Genomic DNA, 19,436 nt, shown 5'->3' with positions numbered 1-19,436 from the left:
TCGCCATGACATCTAGAAGTACGTGTTCGCCATGACATCTAGAAGTACGTATTCGACATGACATCTAGAAGTACGTGTTCGACATGAGATCTAGAAGTACGTGTTCGCCATGACATCTAGAAGTACGTATTCGACATGACATCGGGTAGAAGTACGTATTCGACATGACATCTAGAAGTACGTATTCGACATGAGATCTAGAAGTACGTATTCGACATGAGATCTAGAAGTACGTATTCGACATGACATCTAGAAGTACGTATTCGACATGACATCTAGAAGTACGTATTCGACATGACATCTAGAAGTATGTGTTCGCCATGACATCTAGAAGTATGTGTTCGACATGACATCTAGAAGTATGTGTTCGACATGACATCTAGAAGTACGTATTCGACATGACATCTAGAAGTACGTATTCGACATGACATCTAGAAGTATGTGTTCGCCATGACATCAACAAACATTGTGTGTTACGCATTTGGAATGATCCCAAAAGTCGCATAAGACACGAGATCACATGACTTGCATTTCCAATGCCATCAATAGATGACATCAAAAGACATCTATTTCAATGACATCAAAAGCTATATATTTGATATGACATCTACAGGTTTGTATTTGAAAAGACTTAAAGAGGATACATTTTATTTTACTTGATATCCTCACGTAAATATTTGCATTTAACTTATAGATACATATGTAAAAATGCCATTTGTGTCATGATTGCTAAAAGTGGCATTTCCAACGAGTTAGTCTACTTTATATAATTTATTTATTAAATTGAGTTTACTTTTCTTATTTCTAGAAGTGTAAACTTTGAAAAACAAACAAAGTAACAGAGAAAACACTAGACTCAATTATATTCATGTTCACCACATGGCATCAATAGGACCCACAATCCTCGCGTGTCTTCTCTTCGTTCGCTGTCCAATCAGATCTTCTGCTATTCGACCAAGTTCATAAACTTATCACTTAAATTGTCCTCAAAATTTAGAAGACTAAATTCTAAGTTTTAAAGACGCACAATGATGCTAACAAAGTTATTCACGTTGTTGAACTATACTTTGTGTGTGGTGTGGTGGCTTACAACTGAATGGATGAGTACAGCACTTTGGTGTGGTTGCTTACAACTGAATGGTTGAGTACAGCACTTTAGGTGTGGTTGCTTACAACTGAATGGATGAGTACAGCACTTTGGTGTGGTTACTTACAACTGAATGGATGAGTACAGCACTTTAGGTGTGGTTACTTACAACTGAATGGATGAGTACAGCACTTTGGTGTGGTTGCTTACAACTGAATGGATGAGTACAGCACTTTGGTGTGGTTGCTTACAACTGAATGGATGAGTACAGCACTTTAGGTGTGGTTGCTTACAACTGAATGGATGAGTACAGCACTTTGGTGTGGTTGCTTACAACTGAATGGATGAGTACAGCACTTTGGTGTGGTGACTTACAACTGAATGGATGAGTACAGCACTTTGGTGTGGTGACTTACAACTGAATGGATGAGTACAGCACTTTGGTGTGGTTGTTTACAACTGAATGGATGAGTACAGCACTTTAGGTGTGGTTGCTTACAACTAAATGGATGAGTACAGCACTTTAGTGTGGTTGCTTACAACTGAATGGATGAGTACAGCACTTTGGTGTGGTTGCTTACAACTGAATGGATGAGTACAGTGTCGGTGCGTAGATCATGGCATTCTAGCACCAATGTGTATTAAGTGCACTATTTGTGAACGCACTTTCTTTTTGTTGCCTTGCTTGTAAGTTGATGGAGTGTTTTTGTTCTGCTGGTGTAACGTTTGTTGAGATTCTTCTGTGTTCCCCTGTTTAGGGTGAGTATCTAAGGCATAACTGCGTTTCGCAGTTGTTTCGATGCCATAGTGATAGTCTACTAGACCTTTTTAGTTTGTCTTTACTTTGTCTTTACAGGGAGTTAGTTTGGGATTGGAAGTCTACGCTGGTGACTAAAGACAGCAGTGTGTTGTGTTGTGGTTTCGAACATTAATGTGTACGTTCTGGGACAGCAAGGGGTATAATTATTATTTAATTAATAAATTCACAGTATTTTAAAATGTTCCAAATTCAATGTCATTACTCCATTAGTTTGTCATCATACTTATATTTATATCATTAAATATTTACATTGTTACCAGTGAGTCATTTATTTATTGTAAGCACGAAGGTGCCTGGTTGAATGTCAGGGGCCCGGGCAAACGAGCTAAGGCCTTAACATAACCCTGACAGTTGGGGGCTCGAGTCCGACTGTGACCACCAGTCACAGAACTATAATTTTAATCATTATATAAGTTTTAGTTACTTGATTATGTAGCAGCAGTGTCTACAATCTAATAATTGTTTACATAGTATTGCATCACAATCTACTGTACTAATATTGAATTGTGTACCATTGGCAACGATGTATATTGAAAGTAGCAAATAAATACATCCTTTGTGATATAAGTGATATAACACTATAACTATACTGTACTATATACTATATAACTATTGTATTGCAAGATTGAAACGCATTTGTATTTTCTTGTTTTCTATATTGTGCTTCACCTTCGAACGAGTGTCTTCTCGCTCCCGACAACAAGCGAACGTGAGTGTAAAGTGGCTGTTGGTAACTACTGAAGTCTGAGGCTACTAGTATTGTGGTGGATTGTCCTGTGGCAACTATATTTCGACGCTGTGGCCTGAGTGAGGCACTTTCCTCCGACGTGGGATACTGCACAGATAGGTTTCTTTCTTTGCCATTTAACCGCAGGCTCTAGGCTTTAGTTGATCTCTTGTACAATTAGTAGAATTTTTTTGGTTCCCATATTGTATATAATTTAAATATAATACAGCCAAGTAGTGTACATTGTATTTACCATGGAAACTAGGTTGACAATTACTGCCCAGTTTATAAGTGATGGTCGTTCTCTGGGGTACGAAGGTGAAAGGTTAGAGAGGTATGTGGCTGAGCAGAAAGAAGACTATGAAAAATCTAAGAAAGAGGAGTTTGAACGAGAAAAAGCTAGATTTGAGAGAGAGGAAAGATTGAGAGCAGAGGCGAAGGCAGAGGAGAAAGCCAGATTTGAACGTGAGGATAAGGCCAAGCGTGAGGAACACGAAAGGTGGAAAGAAAGAGATGCCAGGGAGGAACTCAAGAGGAAAGAGGAGATGGAACTAGAAAAAATGAAGGAAAAGTCAGCAACAGCGGCTGGGACGGCAACACAGGCAGAGGTGCGGCCTAGAAATGTTTTAGATAAACTTGACAAGAGCTTCCAGGGAATGAAGGAAGACGATGATCTGATGGCATATTTAACACACTTTGAGGCCGTCGCAACAAGATGCAAGATTGATAGAAAGGAATGGTCATTGCTCCTGTCCTATAAACTAACTACCTTTCTAAGAAACTGTATGCTGCGTGACAGTCTGTTTTTGAATGAAAATTATGAGGAAGTGAGGACCGTATTACTCCGACATGCGGATATAAACGCGGAAACCTGCCGCAAGAGGTTCCACCGGGTAAAACCACGACAGAACGATTTTAGGGGTTTTGTCACAGAGCTGCGAAATGCGTTGGACAATTGGTTGAAAATGGCTGAAGTAGGCAAGACTGTGGAAGAAGTGAAAGAGTTGCTGGTGAAAGATAGAATACTTGAGAATGTGTCCGGTGATGTGTACAAGCAACTGATAATAAGTAAGAAAGGCACCGTTGATGATATGATTGATGTTATTGAAGGTTTTAAGGTTGCTAGTGCGGGTGTGTCGCTTGCTAAGGAAGACAAAGTGTATGTTGCGGCAGCGTGTAGTGAGCCTGTGATGAATCGGAGTCCTGGGGGCAAAAGGATGGAGATCGCTTGCTTCAGTTGTGGTGAAAGGGTTCCAAAGACTTACCCGATTAATTCAACTGATAGGGAAGACGATTGTAATACTGTGGTCAGAGCACATGAGCAGAGGCCAAGTGATAGATGACTAGAGGTCCGTCGCGAGTCCAAGAGTCGTCGTGACTATAAGCTGATTCCGGATCGTTACACAGTGACAGTTAGAAATTTACCATATAATGTTAACTGGCAGAAGTTAAAGGATAGGTTTAGAGATGTTGGTTTGGTGGGATTTGTGGAGGTTTTGATGGCGAATGGGAAGTCAATGGGTGTAGGTCATGTTAGGTTCAGGAATCTGGCAGACGTTGCGAGAGCAATTAAATATTTGGACAAGTCCAAATTTGGAGGTAGGAATATTGTGGTTGTTCCTCATCGTATAAGCACGCGGGGATAACGTGATGATAACTAGGGTACTCTGGCAAATCCATATTGGGTTGTTTAAATAGCGAGACCTATGGATGAATGGTGTTAGTATATTTAGATGTTGATGTAGTCAATATTCTAGACGAAGCTATTTTTTTCCATTCCACTTATATCTTTATATATACTTAAAGTAAGTTGAGTATACACTTTGTTATTTAAAGTATCGGAACCATATCTGTTAGTTATGGGAGTAAAAGTTTCTTGGTAGATACGTGGATTTAGTTTTTCCTTTAAAGGCATTCTTACGTCGGTTAAAATCCATGAGAGTAGACTGGAGCTGTGAGTGTGCGGAGGCATTGAAGAGAGTGCAGGCCTGTCTGTGTAACTATCCTATTCTTCGATTGCCTGATTCTTCTTTACTGTTTTATCTCCAGACTGATGCCTCAGACAAAGGGATCTCTGGCATTCTTAGCCAGTGTGTGAATGGTATGTTGCATCCTATAAAATTATGTGAGCCGTAAAGTGTTGCCTCGGGAGCAGAAGTATTTTACCATTAAACCTGAAGAAGTGGCCATTGTATATGCAATAGAAAAAGGGACAATTATTGGCCGGGAACAAAATTTAATCTCCAGACTGACCACAAGGCTTTATGTTACTTTAGGAGCACTAACTGTACCAATGCTCGCATTACAAGATGGACACTAGTGTTACAAGATTATTCCTTTGATGTTGTTCACGTCTGAGGAAAGGACAATCTGCTTGCTGATCCGTGCTCAAGATAGACTTTCCAATGTGCAGCTACATAAGTTACATATTTATGTATTTTTGGTATATACATGTCTTATGCATTTTAATGTTCCAATGTATACATTATTGTTTGAAAATGTTTGCACTTTATGTTAGATGAAATTATGTTGCATTTAGTATTATTGACATTAATTTGTTGATTATGCATTTTAAATTTGATCGGTTGGTAGATGTGATTTTGTGAATGGTTCATAGTGTAATGTGGATACTTTGGTAAAAAGTATAATTGGTAATTTTTCTTCTAAGTTGTTATGTTTGGAAGAGTGATGTTAATGCGGATGAATGTTCCCTAGCTGGATGTGCTTACCTTGTAGCTGCAATGATATCTTCTTACTTTTCTTTCAGTTTGAGGTACGGAAACTGGTCCATACTTTGTAAGAACCAGTTTGGGGGGAGAGGGGGAATGTCGGTGCGTAGATCATGGCATTCTAGCACCAATGTGTATTAAGTGCACTATTTGTGAACGCACTTTCTTTTTGTTGCCTTGCTTGTAAGTTGATGGAGTGTTTTTGTTCTGCTGGTGTAACGTTTGTTGAGATTCTTCTGTGTTCCCCTGTTTAGGGTGAGTATCTAAGGCATAACTGCGTTTCGCAGTTGTTTCGATGCCATAGTGATAGTCTACTAGACCTTTTTAGTTTGTCTTTACTTTGTCTTTACAGGGAGTTAGTTTGGGATTGGAAGTCTACGCTGGTGACTAAAGACAGCAGTGTGTTGTGTTGTGGTTTCGAACATTAATGTGTACGTTCTGGGACAGCAAGGGGTATAATTATTATTTAATTAATAAATTCACAGTATTTTAAAATGTTCCAAATTCAATGTCATTACTCCATTAGTTTGTCATCATACTTATATTTATATCATTAAATATTTACATTGTTACCAGTGAGTCATTTATTTATTGTAAGCACGAAGGTGCCTGGTTGAATGTCAGGGGCCCGGGCAAACGAGCTAAGGCCTTAACATAACCCTGACATACAGCACTTTTGGTGTGGTTGCTTACAAATGAATGGATGAGTACAGCACTTTGGTGTGGTGACTTACAACTGAATGGATGAGTACAGCACTTTGGTGTGGTTGCTTACAACTGAATGGATGAGTACAGCACTTTTATGTGGTTGCTTACAACTGAATGGATGAGTACAGCACTTTGGTGTGGTTGCTTACAACTGAATGGATGAGTACAGCACTTTGGTGTGGTTGCTTACAACTGAATGGATGAGTACAGCACTTTGGTGTGGTTACTTACAACTGACTGGATGAGTACAGCACTTTGGTGTGATTGCTTACAACTGAATGGATGAGTACAGCACTTTGGAGTGGTTACTTACAACTGAATGGATGAGTACGGCACTTTAGGTGTGGTTGCTTACAACTGAATGGATGAGTACAGCACTTTGGTGTGGTACTTACAACTGAATGGATGAGTACAGCACTTTGGTGTGGTTGCTTACAACTGAATGGATGAGTACAGCACTTTGGTGTGATTGCTTACAACTGAATGGATGAGTACAGCACTTTGGTGTGGTGACTTACAACTGAATGGATGAGTACAGCACTTTGGTGTGGTTGCTTACAACTGAATGGATGAGTACAGCACTTTGGTGTGATTGCTTACAACTGAATGGATGAGTACAGCACTTTGGTTTGGTGACTTACAACTGAATGGATGAGTACAGCACTTTGGTTTGGTGACTTACAACTGAATGGATGAGTACAGCACTTTTGGTGTGGTTGCTTACAACTGAATGGATGAGTACAGCACTTTGGTGTGGTTACTTACAACTGAATGGATGAGTACAGCACTTTGGTGTGGTTACTTACAACTGAATGGATGAGTAAAGCACTTTTGGTGTGGTTGCTTACAACTGAATGGATGAGTACAGCACTTTGGTGTGGTTACTTACAACTGAATGGATGAGTACAGCACTTTGGTGTGGTTACTTACAACTGAATGGATGAGTACAGCACTTTGGTGTGGTTACTTACAACTGAATGGATGTATGAGTAAAGGAAAATGAATGAGAGAGAGAGAGAGAGAGACAGAGAGAGAGAGAGAGAGAGAGAGAGAGAGAGAGAGAGAAAGAATTAGGGTCCATGTCTAATTAGCTTAAGCGGACATCCTTTTATTTAACGCCTGTCCGTTTACTTTGTTAATTCAGACTTTTACTGACCCTTCTTACTGACCTAGCTGATTGACTATGTTACTAGACCATAATGATTGTTCCAGCTAATGGGCCACACTGATTGACCCTGCTGATTGATCTAGATGACTGACCCTTCTTACTGACCTAACTGATTGACTATGTTACTAGACCATAATGATTGTTTCAGCTAATGGGCCACACTGATTGAACCTGCTGATTGATCTAGATGACTGACCCTTCTTACTGACCTAGCTGATTGACTATGTTACTAGACCATAATGATTGTTCCAGCTAATGGGCCACACTGATTGACCCTGCTGATTGATCTAGATGACTGACCCTTCTCATTGACCTTGCTGATTGACCACACTGAATGACCCTTCTGATCAACCACATATTGATCCTGCTGAGTGAGCTCCATGATTGACTCTCCTTATTCACCATTGACCTTGCTTATCAACATCACTAATTGACTAACTGAATGACCCCCGCGGATACACCTTGTTAATGGATCATACCTTATCAGTGGTTCCAATATACTCGGGTCCCCAGCTGATGACAGGCATGTCAAGAGTGGATAGCAGATTAGACACGTACTGTGCACTGGACCAGCTCCTGGAGTGGTAGAAGGGGTTGACCAGATGAAACACGGCCGTGGTATTAGACACAAGGATGTCGTTGCAGAAAGCCTGGGGATATTTTTGTTTAAAGTTGATACATTCCCATATACATTCACATATTCACAAGATATTAGTAGGAAATGATCTTTATTTATTTATATATATTTCGAGAACAAATAAGTCTCCTATTATTCATCTTAAAAAGAAACACACAAAATGTCATTGACAGGGTCAACATTTAGGATCTATTTTAAAAAGTGAACACATGTTTCTTTCGGCTTTAGAGATTCAGTATTCATCCACTTATTATGTTAGGACAGGGGTCGGCAACCTGCGGCTAGCGAGCCACATGCGGCTCTTTCGATGCTAAGCCGCGGCTCTTTAGTTCCATACTCAGATATTATTTGTTTTGTCGAAAAAAAATTGAATCGATTTACTAAAATTAGACACCGATTCAATCTCTCAGCCACTTGTTCAGCCACTTGTTCAGCCACTTGTGCTCTTTCACCGCACACCCCTCCTCATGTCTTCAAATCTAACATATTTGCAGGTGGAAGAACTCAACTTTCTTCTGCGACATAAAAGACACGGCACAAGTTGGCTTTCTGTCAGGTATATGTTTTTCCAAGGATTGCTAGCGCTCTCGTGACAAACTAGAGAAGAAGATTTAGCGAATGCCTTGCAAATATGCCTTAAAGACAATAAGACCGATTTAATAAACTCGTTTTAATAGCACCTGTTGGAGCCAGAAGTATGACAGGAAAAAATAAAAGAGAATCTGCGAGTCTCCACGTATTTCAAGAAGTGCTGGTCGATAGCACTCTACCATCGTCAGTTTAAAGAATTCTTAAACGAAATGGAGACTCAGTATTCCGACCTTCTTCTTCCCAATAAAGTGCGATGGCTATCTACATGTATGGTGTTGAAACTTTCAGCTTTGTGCTTGAATGAAATAAATACATTCCTAAATGAGGATGGTATTATTAACCCTGAATTAGAGAACGACAAATGGTTGCTAAAATGTTACTTTATGATGAATATATCAGGAAAAGTAAATGAGATCAATCTAAAACTACAAGAAAATGAAAACCCAGCCGATGTTTTGGTAGAAGATAAGAGCGGTGGCTGAGCAGAAAAGAGCTTTGCTTCCGAACCGGAGTCCCGAGTTAGAATCGTGATGAAGACTGGGATTTTTAATCTCTGGATATTTTTAGCGCTTCTAAATCCACCCAGCTTTAAAAATAATTACCTGACATTAGTTGGGGAAAGTAAATGTGGTTGGTCGTTGTGCTGACACCCTCGTTAACCATGGGCCACAGAAAGAGATGACCTTTACATCATCTGCCCTATAGATCGCAAGGTCTGAAAGGGGAACTTTACTTATTCAGAGCGGTAAATGACTTCATTTTCACTTTCTAAAGCAATATCGCGATAAAACCAGTGCAACTGTTGACAGAAATAAATTTATCACAGTTATTTAAAAAAAATTACAGATGAATTCGCTGAGAGATTTGAGCATTTCAAAACCATCAAAACCATTCTAGCATTCATAGTAAATATACTCAACACAAATAGTAACGAAATCCATATTGAGCCATTTGGAATTGATACTGGACTTTAAAAAGTAAAGCTTTCTGGAGTAAATAATTTACAGATTTGAAAAGCAAGTTGGAAGAGTTGGAGGTCCAGAAATGTATGTACGTAACGCAACAAAAGTGGACAGCTTTCAAAGAATTGCCGCGAGATGAGGCACTTATTTTCGACGCATGGAATTGTCTTCCAGATTACTACAGTGAAGTGAAAGGGTTGGCATTTGGAGTACTAACTATATTCGGATCGACATATTCATGCGAGCAAGCGTTCTCTTGCAAGAATAGCCAACTAACAATTAAAAATCTACAGTCGTGTTTGAAACTAAAAACAACAAGTGTTGAGACAAATGTAATCCAACCTTTCTACAACCAAAGCAATCGCTCCCATTAAATTTGTTTGCTCAATTGTTTTGCTATTGAAGTACAAGTTAGGGTTGTATGTAAATGTTTAATTCTTTTAATTTATTTACACTCTTAATAAGTAATTATGTAATAATCCCATACATATATTGTCTAATTTAGTGTGAACAAATACTAGTCATATAGAAATAAGTAGATTTTTTTCTCTTGTGAATAAATAAATTCGTTTTAATTCATCAAAGAACTTTATTTATGCGAGTACTATTTATAGTTGGCAAGAAAAATTTTGTGGCTCTTTAAAAACTTTGAAATTTAGTAAATTGTAATTTTTGGCTCTTCCGACTCAAAAGGTAGCCGACCCTGTGTTAGAATAAGGTCGGTTTTCTATTTTTTTTTTTTTTTTTTTCTTTTTTTTTTTTTCGGTCGGTTTTCTATGGCGATGTATAGAATGTTTGTATGTTGATAGCGGTGGGGAGTAACTAGATTCACCCAATTACACGGAGTTTAATTGTTCTAAATATAGTTGCTATTTATTTTGGGATGGGGGGGGGTGTTTTTTTTTAAAAATTATCTATTTATCTAGATGAATAGAATAAATTAGTAAAAAAAATGCATAAAACCTAAAGTTTGAGCTATAGCAAAAATAATCGAATAAAACCTCAGAGGAAAAATAAAAACATATAGCACAGTCCCCATTTGTAATTCGATACTTCAGGGCTAAATGAAAATTACAAAAGTACTCTCCCTTTTAAGAGCCATTTCAGCAGGAAATAACATTCCTGAAGTAGACAGGAATGACATTTAAAAACAAAAAACTCTTTGAATAAAATCTTGTTAAATAAAATCTACAAATGTGTTGGACCAAAAAAAAAAATACTCGAATGTCTGTCAATGTGAGAAATCGCTTTAAAAAATTGCTTTTAAAAATTGCTTTTAAATATATGTACACATATTTTATTGACAGATATTTTATGAAATAACCCAACTTTAAGTTTCGAAAGAATTAGATCTATTTTATCACCGATCGTATGTCCTAAATGAGTCTTTCACATTTATATTTGTTATCAAATCTTTCATTGGTCTAAATTAAACATTTATATTTGTTATCAAATCTTTCATTGGTCTAAATGAAACGACAACAACGACTGAATGTGTAATAATATTTTTTTTTAATAATGAAAGGTAAACACAGTAATGTCAGGCCGTCTGCTTCTCACCGGAGTGGTGCCACCAATTCGTTGTAACAAGGACATCAAAGAAACTAGATCATTAAGTCTAGAGTGTTTTGAAAAATTTAAAACAAACATTATTTTTATTAAACTTTTAGTTGTTGTAAATATTGACATTAACCAGATACGTGCACTGCGCAAAACAGCAGGGTTTCTGTCCAGGGCTTTTGCTAGAGAGGATTTGAACCTCTCCAACCCTCGTTCAACTGGAGTTTCATGATGATGATGGTGATGATGATGATGATGATAAAATAGATAGATGAATAGACCAGCTGGCTGAAGTGGAGCACAGGAGTGTCGTCATTCTACGTTACAAAGTGCTTTCTTTTCAGCTGGAAAATGTTCAATTTCCGGATCAACTTAACCTAATGACACGATTATAGGGAAGCTTTGACGTGCACATTAATTGTGTACATTTTCGATTTTTCTTTTCTTTCTTGGAGATGTTCAAACTAAAGGCTATCCACAGTAATCTGTTAGATGTTTACACATTCGATTTTCAACTTGAATCTATAGGTCTAAATAGTTTGACAAAAATGTTTGTGTGATTTTAAAACTTCATAGTCTATTTCCAGATGCTGTATACCTGTTACACCAACAAGCTTGTTCTTTATGGATTGGCCTAAATGAAATTCTCTAATAGAATCTTTTATATTAAAAAAAAAGTTTGATTTGGGTTTGATACTGACTTTCTTACCTAATTTGCATTGCGGAAGGAACGGCTCGAGGAAGTTGAGTATTTATTATAATAATATTTTAGAGCTATAGAAAGTAATTCTAATTCATCAGAAAGTATCTGAAGTAGGTTGCGGTCTCTTCTTGTGATGCAGACCCTATTCTTTTGTGTAGTGTGAGTTGTGTACGAATAGAGACCTTTAGCACTCTTATGTGTTCTTAGGCTGTGGTGCTTCTTAGGCTGTGGTGCTTCTTAGGCTGTGGTCCTTCTTAGGCTGTGGTGCTTAGTCTACTCTGCTCACTAGCGGATTTAGAACTTTGGAGTGGGGGGGGGGGGCGATTTTTTTCCAAACCCTAACCCTAACGCCTAGTAAACCCTAACCCTATGCATAAACGTGAGTACAGCATATATCTATATAAATAAATAAAATAATTTTCTCAACTTTCTGCGAAGAAAAAGAACAGTCATGTTGAGCCCTTTTTTATTGATAACTTGGGGGTCTGTGGGAGCACTGTAAGCCTCCTCAGTGGGGTTCGGAGCGAAACCCCGACGCCAAAATCGTTTTCTTACATTCTTCCCTGCAGAAACGCATTTTCTTGACATTTATAGCTCATTATTCATCAGTGAGTTTCGAGACGAAGCCCCGACGCTAAAAGCGTTTTCTTGCATTCTTTACTGGAGAAAGGCATTCTCTTGACTTCTACAGTTCATTATTCATCCTATTAGAAAATGACCTTTTCAATCATGTTTTACTTAAAATAAATATTCTAATATGAATTAGAAAGGCCCTTACTACATTGCAAATACAACGATTTGAAGATAGCCTCATATTTAGATTAAGGACTTGAAGATCGCCGCCGAAAAAAAAAAGAAAAATAGGATTTTTTTAAAAAAAGCTCATTTGTAAGTGATACATTTTGTTCAATAGGCATTTTTGTAACTTTGTTTAGTAACAGAACTAAAATTCAAAGCTCTAACTAAACATTTCGGAAGTGGGAGGAGAAGTTAAGTGGACCAATTAGATTCTACTCTAAATTTGTTAGCATTTTTAGGATTGAAGCATAAATTATGAGCTATAGTCCGAAATTTATTTAACTAGAAAAATAGCAGATTGAGTAAAGGTTAGAAAAAAGCGACTAGGAAAAGAATATTTGGGTTCAGAACTCATCTCAATCGTTACTCTTATACTGAAAATTTTCGTCTGAATTCTAAATTTTCCCAAGCAAAGTCTTTCTTTTAAAAATTACGATAAATTCATTTGAAATTACATAAACATCATGTTTTCGTCTGGAAAGGGGAGGAGCGGTAGAGTGAAAACGGTTAATCCTCGCTCCTTTTTATAATTTCTGCTTATGGTTGCATTTGGCATTAAAGAATAGGGGGTGGTGCGACTCGATATAAGAATATTTAATTTGTAGCATATATAAATTATATTAGTTCCTTTTTTTTTATTATGTAATTTCTTAACTAAAATACAAAATTAAACAAGATTACAAAGAGAGTTTGTGTTACACAAACTCAGAGGCGGCCCCCGTCGAAGTCGGATCCCTGTCGGATCTGCATATTCGCAAATAATATTCAAGAGGTGATTTAATTTTGATGTAAAATGTTTTACACGTTTCGGATGTTCCTTCAGAGTTGAAGATAATTACTTCCTAGTCCAAACCTCCCGCAGGACGACGGGGGATGGGAGCGGGCAGGGTTTGAACCCTGGGCCATCCATAAATCTGAACGACAGACAGTGCGCAAACCGCACGACCAGGCAGCCATCCGATGGTCAAAAGTAATAATGTTTCAAAGATTCATTTGCCGTAAATTTAAATTTAAATTTAATAAAAAAATAGTAGATTAGTTTTAGTATATTAAAACATTACAATATTGATCAAAACCTTTGGAAATGAAAATCTACACTTTTTTTTTACACTTTAAGTTTAGAAATTGTTTTTGCGTTTTGTCTGTCAGTCGGTCTGTCCGTTATCTTGATATAAAAAAAAACAACTAAAAGTTATTAAAAATTGATTAACCTTTATTTTACGTTTCAAAACATCGCAATAATTTTTAGGTATGAACACAATTGAAAAAGTTATATAATAGATTGTTCCGGATGTTTGTATAAATAGTAAAAGAAAAAGAGAATTTCAGATAAATGTTATACCGTTAATTAAATTTTTTGGATGGTCTCGTATAAAAATTAGATGTACTACAGCCACGTGGAGAGATTTTCATACCTTACTTTGGTGTTTGGATTCTGTTTTCCTTAAAAATCGGAACATAATATTAACGATAATTAGATTTTTTAATGTTTTAGGTAGAAAGTTAAATGTACTGTAACAGAGTAGTGAGTTAAAATATTTTTCATAAAAATCCGTAAAAACATTATTTCGTAAATGAGAAGATTATTTGTTTATTAATTAGAAGAGGGAGTTCAAACAATTATTTGGCGTTAGTAGATTTTTAAATAAATTCGGAAATTTCTGGCGACGATTTGTAAGAAACAAAATCCGGAACTTTCTTTATCGATTACAAAACTTCTATGTTATGTTTTACAAGAAAATTAAATGTCTAAAAAGTAATTTTCAGTAATCAATTCTAGTAAATTGCTTTTTTTAAAAGCCTTATGCGATTTCAAACAATCATTAGGCATAATTCATGTTTTATAAAACAATATCCGGAACATTTTTACACTTAATGAAATATAAGTCAGTATAGAGATTTTGATTTAGCATTAATATGCTATTTACATAAAAAACGGAACAACATATTATTGATAATGTGTTTTTGCAACGTTTAAGCATGGAAATTGAATGTAATATAAGTTAGAAGAGCAAACAAACATTTGTTGGCGTTGATTAGTTTTGCACAAAAAAATCCGGAACAATCAATTTTAGATACTTAAAACTATTGAGATGTTATGGGAGGAACATTAAAGGGTAAATCAGATTTTCAATAGCTTTTAGAGTTCTAGTTTTTTAAATCTAATCGTGACGGACAGACCGACCAACAGACAAAACGCACAAAAATAAGCTTCTTTTATTCGGATGGGGGCACTAAACAAAAAATAAATAAAATCTGATTTTTAAAAAAAGTTTAAGGAATTGGTTTAGCACCTGATCATGTTGCGACGTTACGCTACTGCACGAAAATCGCTGCATAAAAAGTCCATTTAAAAAAATGTGCGTGATATTTACATACAAAGTGCATTATTAGCCTTTATAAACAAACAGAAATGTTTTCTTTTAATTTTAGCAGCTAGTTGACCAGAAAAAACGTCTTTAACTATTATTTGTATTTGTTGTAAACATTTCCTGTACATTTTAAAAATATATTTGACTTAGTGATACTGAAAATACACAAAAATTGTCCATCTTTGTTAGCATATTGTAACATTGCCTCCCTTACATTTACGTAATTGTTTTAGAATTGGTGTATTTTTATGAAAAAAACGCTTGCATAATTAATTTTATAAATTAAACGGTTTGCTTTTAGAAAACCAAAAGTAGCCGTTGCACCTAAACTTTTCAAGCCGGATTTAATGATGAAATAATGTTTTTCATATCTCTTCTAGTTTTCGAGATCTGAGTGTGACAGACGGACAGACGGACAGACGGACAGACGGACATTTTGCACAAACCTAATAGCGGCTTTTTCCCCTTACGGGGGCCGCTAAAAAGTACTAGTTTGTCCGATGGGCGGAAGGAGATTGCATGTATCGCCCCTCCCACCTGGTACAACCCTTTTTCATTTTATATTTAAATGATAAACTTTGAGATTAGAGTGTTGTACGACATAATATACAAATGGTTTCACATATCAATACGTAGTTTATATTATATAGATATTCAACTAATTTTGTTCACAAACTATGATTTCTCCATAAAAATAGGACCGCCCCCCCCCCACTCAAAAACAAGAAGAGATTATATTTTAATTCAACTAATTTTGTTCACAAACTATGATTTCGCCATAAAAGTAAGACAGCCCCCCCCCACACTCAAAGGGTTTAGGTGGGAAGGGCAGTAGAGGTATTCGCCCCCCCCCCCCTCCCACTTAATCGGCCAACAGGGGAAGGACATAATATAAAGATCGGTTAAAACACCAATAACACGTTTTAATCTTATAGATATTCAATTGATTCTGTTAACAAGCTGTGATTTCTACAAATTAATTGGACCGCCCCCCCCCCGGTCAAAAGTTTGGGGGGGGGGGGCGGGGACTGATGCCATCGCTCCCTCCCGACCCCCCCTAATCGGCCAACATACTAGAGGGGGGGGGCGAATAAATGTAAAAATAGGTTGAAATATAAATAATTAGCATATATTATTAACATAAGTAATAAATTCGTATACAAATTATGTGAATTCTATACCCCCTGGATCCGCCAGTGACTCTGCTAGTCATGTGTGTGGTACTTAGTCCACTCTGCTAGTCATGTGTGTGGTACTTAGTCCACTCTGCTAGTCATGTGTGTGGTAATTAGTCTACTCTGCTAGTCATGTGTGTGGTACTTAGTCTACTCTGCTAGTCATGTGTGTGGTACTTAGTCCACTCTGCTAGTCATGTGTGTGGTACTTAGTCTACTCTGCTAGTCATGTGTGTGGTACTTAGTCCACTCTGCTAGTCATGTGTGTGGTACTTAGTCTACTCTGCTAGTCATGTGTGTTGTACTTAGTCTACTCTGCTAGTCATGTGTGTTGTACTTAGTCTACTCTGCTAGTCATGTGTGTGGTACTTAGTCTACTCTGCTAGTCATGTGTGTGGTACTTAGTCTACTCTGCTAGTCATGTGTGTGGTACTTAGTCCACTCTGCTAGTCATGTGTGTGGTACTTAGTCTACTCTGCTAGTCATGTGTGTGGTACTTAGTCTACTCTGCTAGTCATGTGTGTGGTACTTAGTCCACTCTGCTAGTCATGTGTGTGGTACTTAGTCTACTCTGCTAGTCATGTGGTATCTGTTCTGACTGTCGTTACGATGGGCCCTAGATTAAATTCATTCAGCTGCCATGCCCTGGGGTCCTGCAAGACTAAATCAACGTCCGCAATGTATCAAACAAACAAAACCAATTCCTGGTTACCTCCCCTACCTACACATAGACACAGAGAAATAAGTGTACCCAATATTTAACTTTTGCTCTACCAATTAGGCAGCCCATTCATGGCAGCCTTTCTTTGAAATGTATTTAAATAAATTAACCCTGTTGTGTAACCATGAATAAAATTACTAATCTGTGCTGTACACTTATCGCATCGATTGGAATGGAAATAGACATATATGAAAGAAAATAAAAGCTTTTAGATATTTAAGTGGAGACCCCTACACTATTTCAAGATCTGTAATTGGAGATCCCTACACTATTTCAAGATCTGTAAGTGGAGATCCCTACACTATTTCAAGATCTGTAATTGGAGATCCCTACACTATTTCAAGATCTGTAAGTGGAGACCCCTACACTATTTCAAGATCTGTAATTGGAGATCCCTACACTATTTCAAGATCTGTAAGTGGAGATCCCTACACTATTTCAAGATCTGTAAGTGGAGACCCCTACACTATTTCAAGATCTGTAAGTGGAGATCCCTACACTATTTCAAGATCTGTAAGTGGAGACCCCTACACTATTTCAAGATCTGTAAGTGGAGATCCCTACACTATTTCAAAAGCGTGTCAAAGTTACGAAGAAAAAAATGCAGTACTTGTAAATTAAATCTCATTTTTTTTCTTTTAAATAGAATGATTGTTTTGTCAAACAAAACTTCTTGTTTTTAGTTTTCGGAGACTAACTTAAGGATGATGTACAGTCTGCACTGCCATGATTACGTCCCCTGACTTTAGTATGGAAAAAATTGATCAAAATTCAAACTTATTTTACCCCTTTTTTTAAAAAACATTTCTATGTTTTGAGGGAGGAGGGTAAATGTCATGCATATGGTTATATGAGGCCCATAGAATCTAAGAAAACATCACCAAAAGTATGTATGATCACATCACATTTACAGTGTAATAGAGCATCATCTGTAGAATGTAATATAACATCACCTATAGAATGTAATATAACATCACCTGTGGAATGTAATATAACATCACCTGTGGAATGTAATATAACATCACCTGTGGAATGTAATATAACATCACCTATAGAATGTAATATAACATCACCTATAGAATGTAATATAACATCACCTGTGGAATGTAATATAACATCACCTATAGAATGTAATATAACATCACCTGTGGAATGTAATATAACATCACCTGTAACATCACGTTTTGAGTGCAAAATATCATCCACTATAGAATAGGATATAGCATCACCTGTAGAATGTCCCTTGGACTGCCATCTTTGAGCTTGACAAAATTTCCCGAGGGCTTGACGTAGGTTCGCAAGAGTTTGAACTCTAAGGTGCCTAGCGCCTTGGCCAGGGCAGATTGCAATTCTTTTTCGTAGCCTCTGTCTGTGCTAACATGAACCACAAAACTGAGAGAGACACGCTGTAAACAGAACAGAACATTAGTCAGTGACAAAATAAATAGACACGGGGGTAGACAAGCAAATATATACGGGACTAGACTGTATAATTTATGCGATATTAGTACAATAGGAGAGTATGGAATATAGCGTTGGGCAGTTGGACAACACTTTTGAGAGAGATAATGTTAATATAGTGAATATATCGCATACATATTTAACTTTTTCAACCAGCGGTACTATATTAGCTATTATAGAAGTTCTTCAACCAGCGTACTATATTAGCTATTATAGAAGTTCTTCAACCAGCGTACTATATTAGCTATTATAGAAGTACTTTAAGGAATAAATATTTGAACACGAAAGTTATCTGTCACAAATAGTATTCATAGTATGACAATACAATATTACATTTACTCTTACTTAATCATTATTGTCTCAGGTGAGGGAGCGAAACCTGAACTACTGGCCGAATTGCACAGTCCACAGCAGCCCTTTCAAAACTTAAAATAATATGGAAAGACAAAGGCATAGGCTTCGGCACTAAAATCAGACTGATGCGCTCCCTGGTCATGTCCACATTTTTATATGCTTGTGAGTTTTGGGTGCTGACTGCAGAGCTAGAGAGGAGGATCCTAGCGATGGAATTGATTAGCCTGATCGCATTTGAATGCATTTAATATTTTTTTTAATGCACGACTTGAATTCGAATTCGATGGTTCAAGTCTCCTCAAGCCAGTGCTTATGAAAATAGAAGTTTGTATAGTTATTTTATTGGTAGTTTTAGCTATTTTATTGTTAGTTTCAAATTATCTAATTGTTAGTTTCAAATTATCTAATTGTTAGTCTCAAATTATCTAATTTTTAGTTTCCAATTATCTAATTGTTAGTTTTAAATTATCTAATTTTTAGTTTCAAATTATCTAATTGTTAGTTTTCAATTATCTAATTGTTAGTTTCCAATTATCTAATTGTTAGTTTCCTATTATCTAATAGTTAGTTTCCAATTATCTAATTATTAGTTTCAAATTATCTAAACGTTAGTTTCCAATTATCTAATCGTTAGTTTCAAAATAAAGAAAAGGACTTGTACAAATACAATACAACTTATAGAACTTAAGAAAAGGACTTATACAATAGAATTTAAAGAAAAGGACTTCTACAACTGAACTTAAAGAAAAGGACTTATATTGAATAGAGATAATCGAAAGGGATCTTTAGGAGTGCAAAAGTCAGAAAAATACTTTATTTTAAAAAATATTCGTGAAAGTGGAATACAAGCGAAATATTTTTTT

General features: G+C 36.6%; 1 protein-coding gene across 3 annotated transcripts in view; it reads right to left on the bottom strand.

Moving 5' to 3' along the window:
- LOC106063106 (glutamate receptor ionotropic, NMDA 2B-like) overlaps positions 1-19,436 on the bottom strand; it is a 123,028-nt gene that overhangs the window by 62,720 nt on the left and 40,872 nt on the right. For all 3 annotated transcript variants that reach the window (XM_056019549.1, XM_056019552.1, XM_056019550.1), the window contains exons 3-4: positions 17,988-18,164; positions 7,719-7,889 (exon numbers count right to left, since the gene is read on the bottom strand). In XM_056019549.1, the coding sequence (XP_055875524.1) occupies positions 7,719-7,889; positions 17,988-18,164 (348 nt within the window). The remainder of the gene's footprint in view (positions 1-7,718; positions 7,890-17,987; positions 18,165-19,436) is intronic.

Source organism: Biomphalaria glabrata, chromosome 2 (assembly GCF_947242115.1).
Source record: "Biomphalaria glabrata chromosome 2, xgBioGlab47.1, whole genome shotgun sequence".
Classification (NCBI taxonomy): domain Eukaryota; kingdom Metazoa; phylum Mollusca; class Gastropoda; family Planorbidae; genus Biomphalaria; species Biomphalaria glabrata.
The sequence above is the reverse complement of the archived record's forward strand: the minus strand, read 5'-3'. Positions and strand labels throughout refer to the sequence as shown.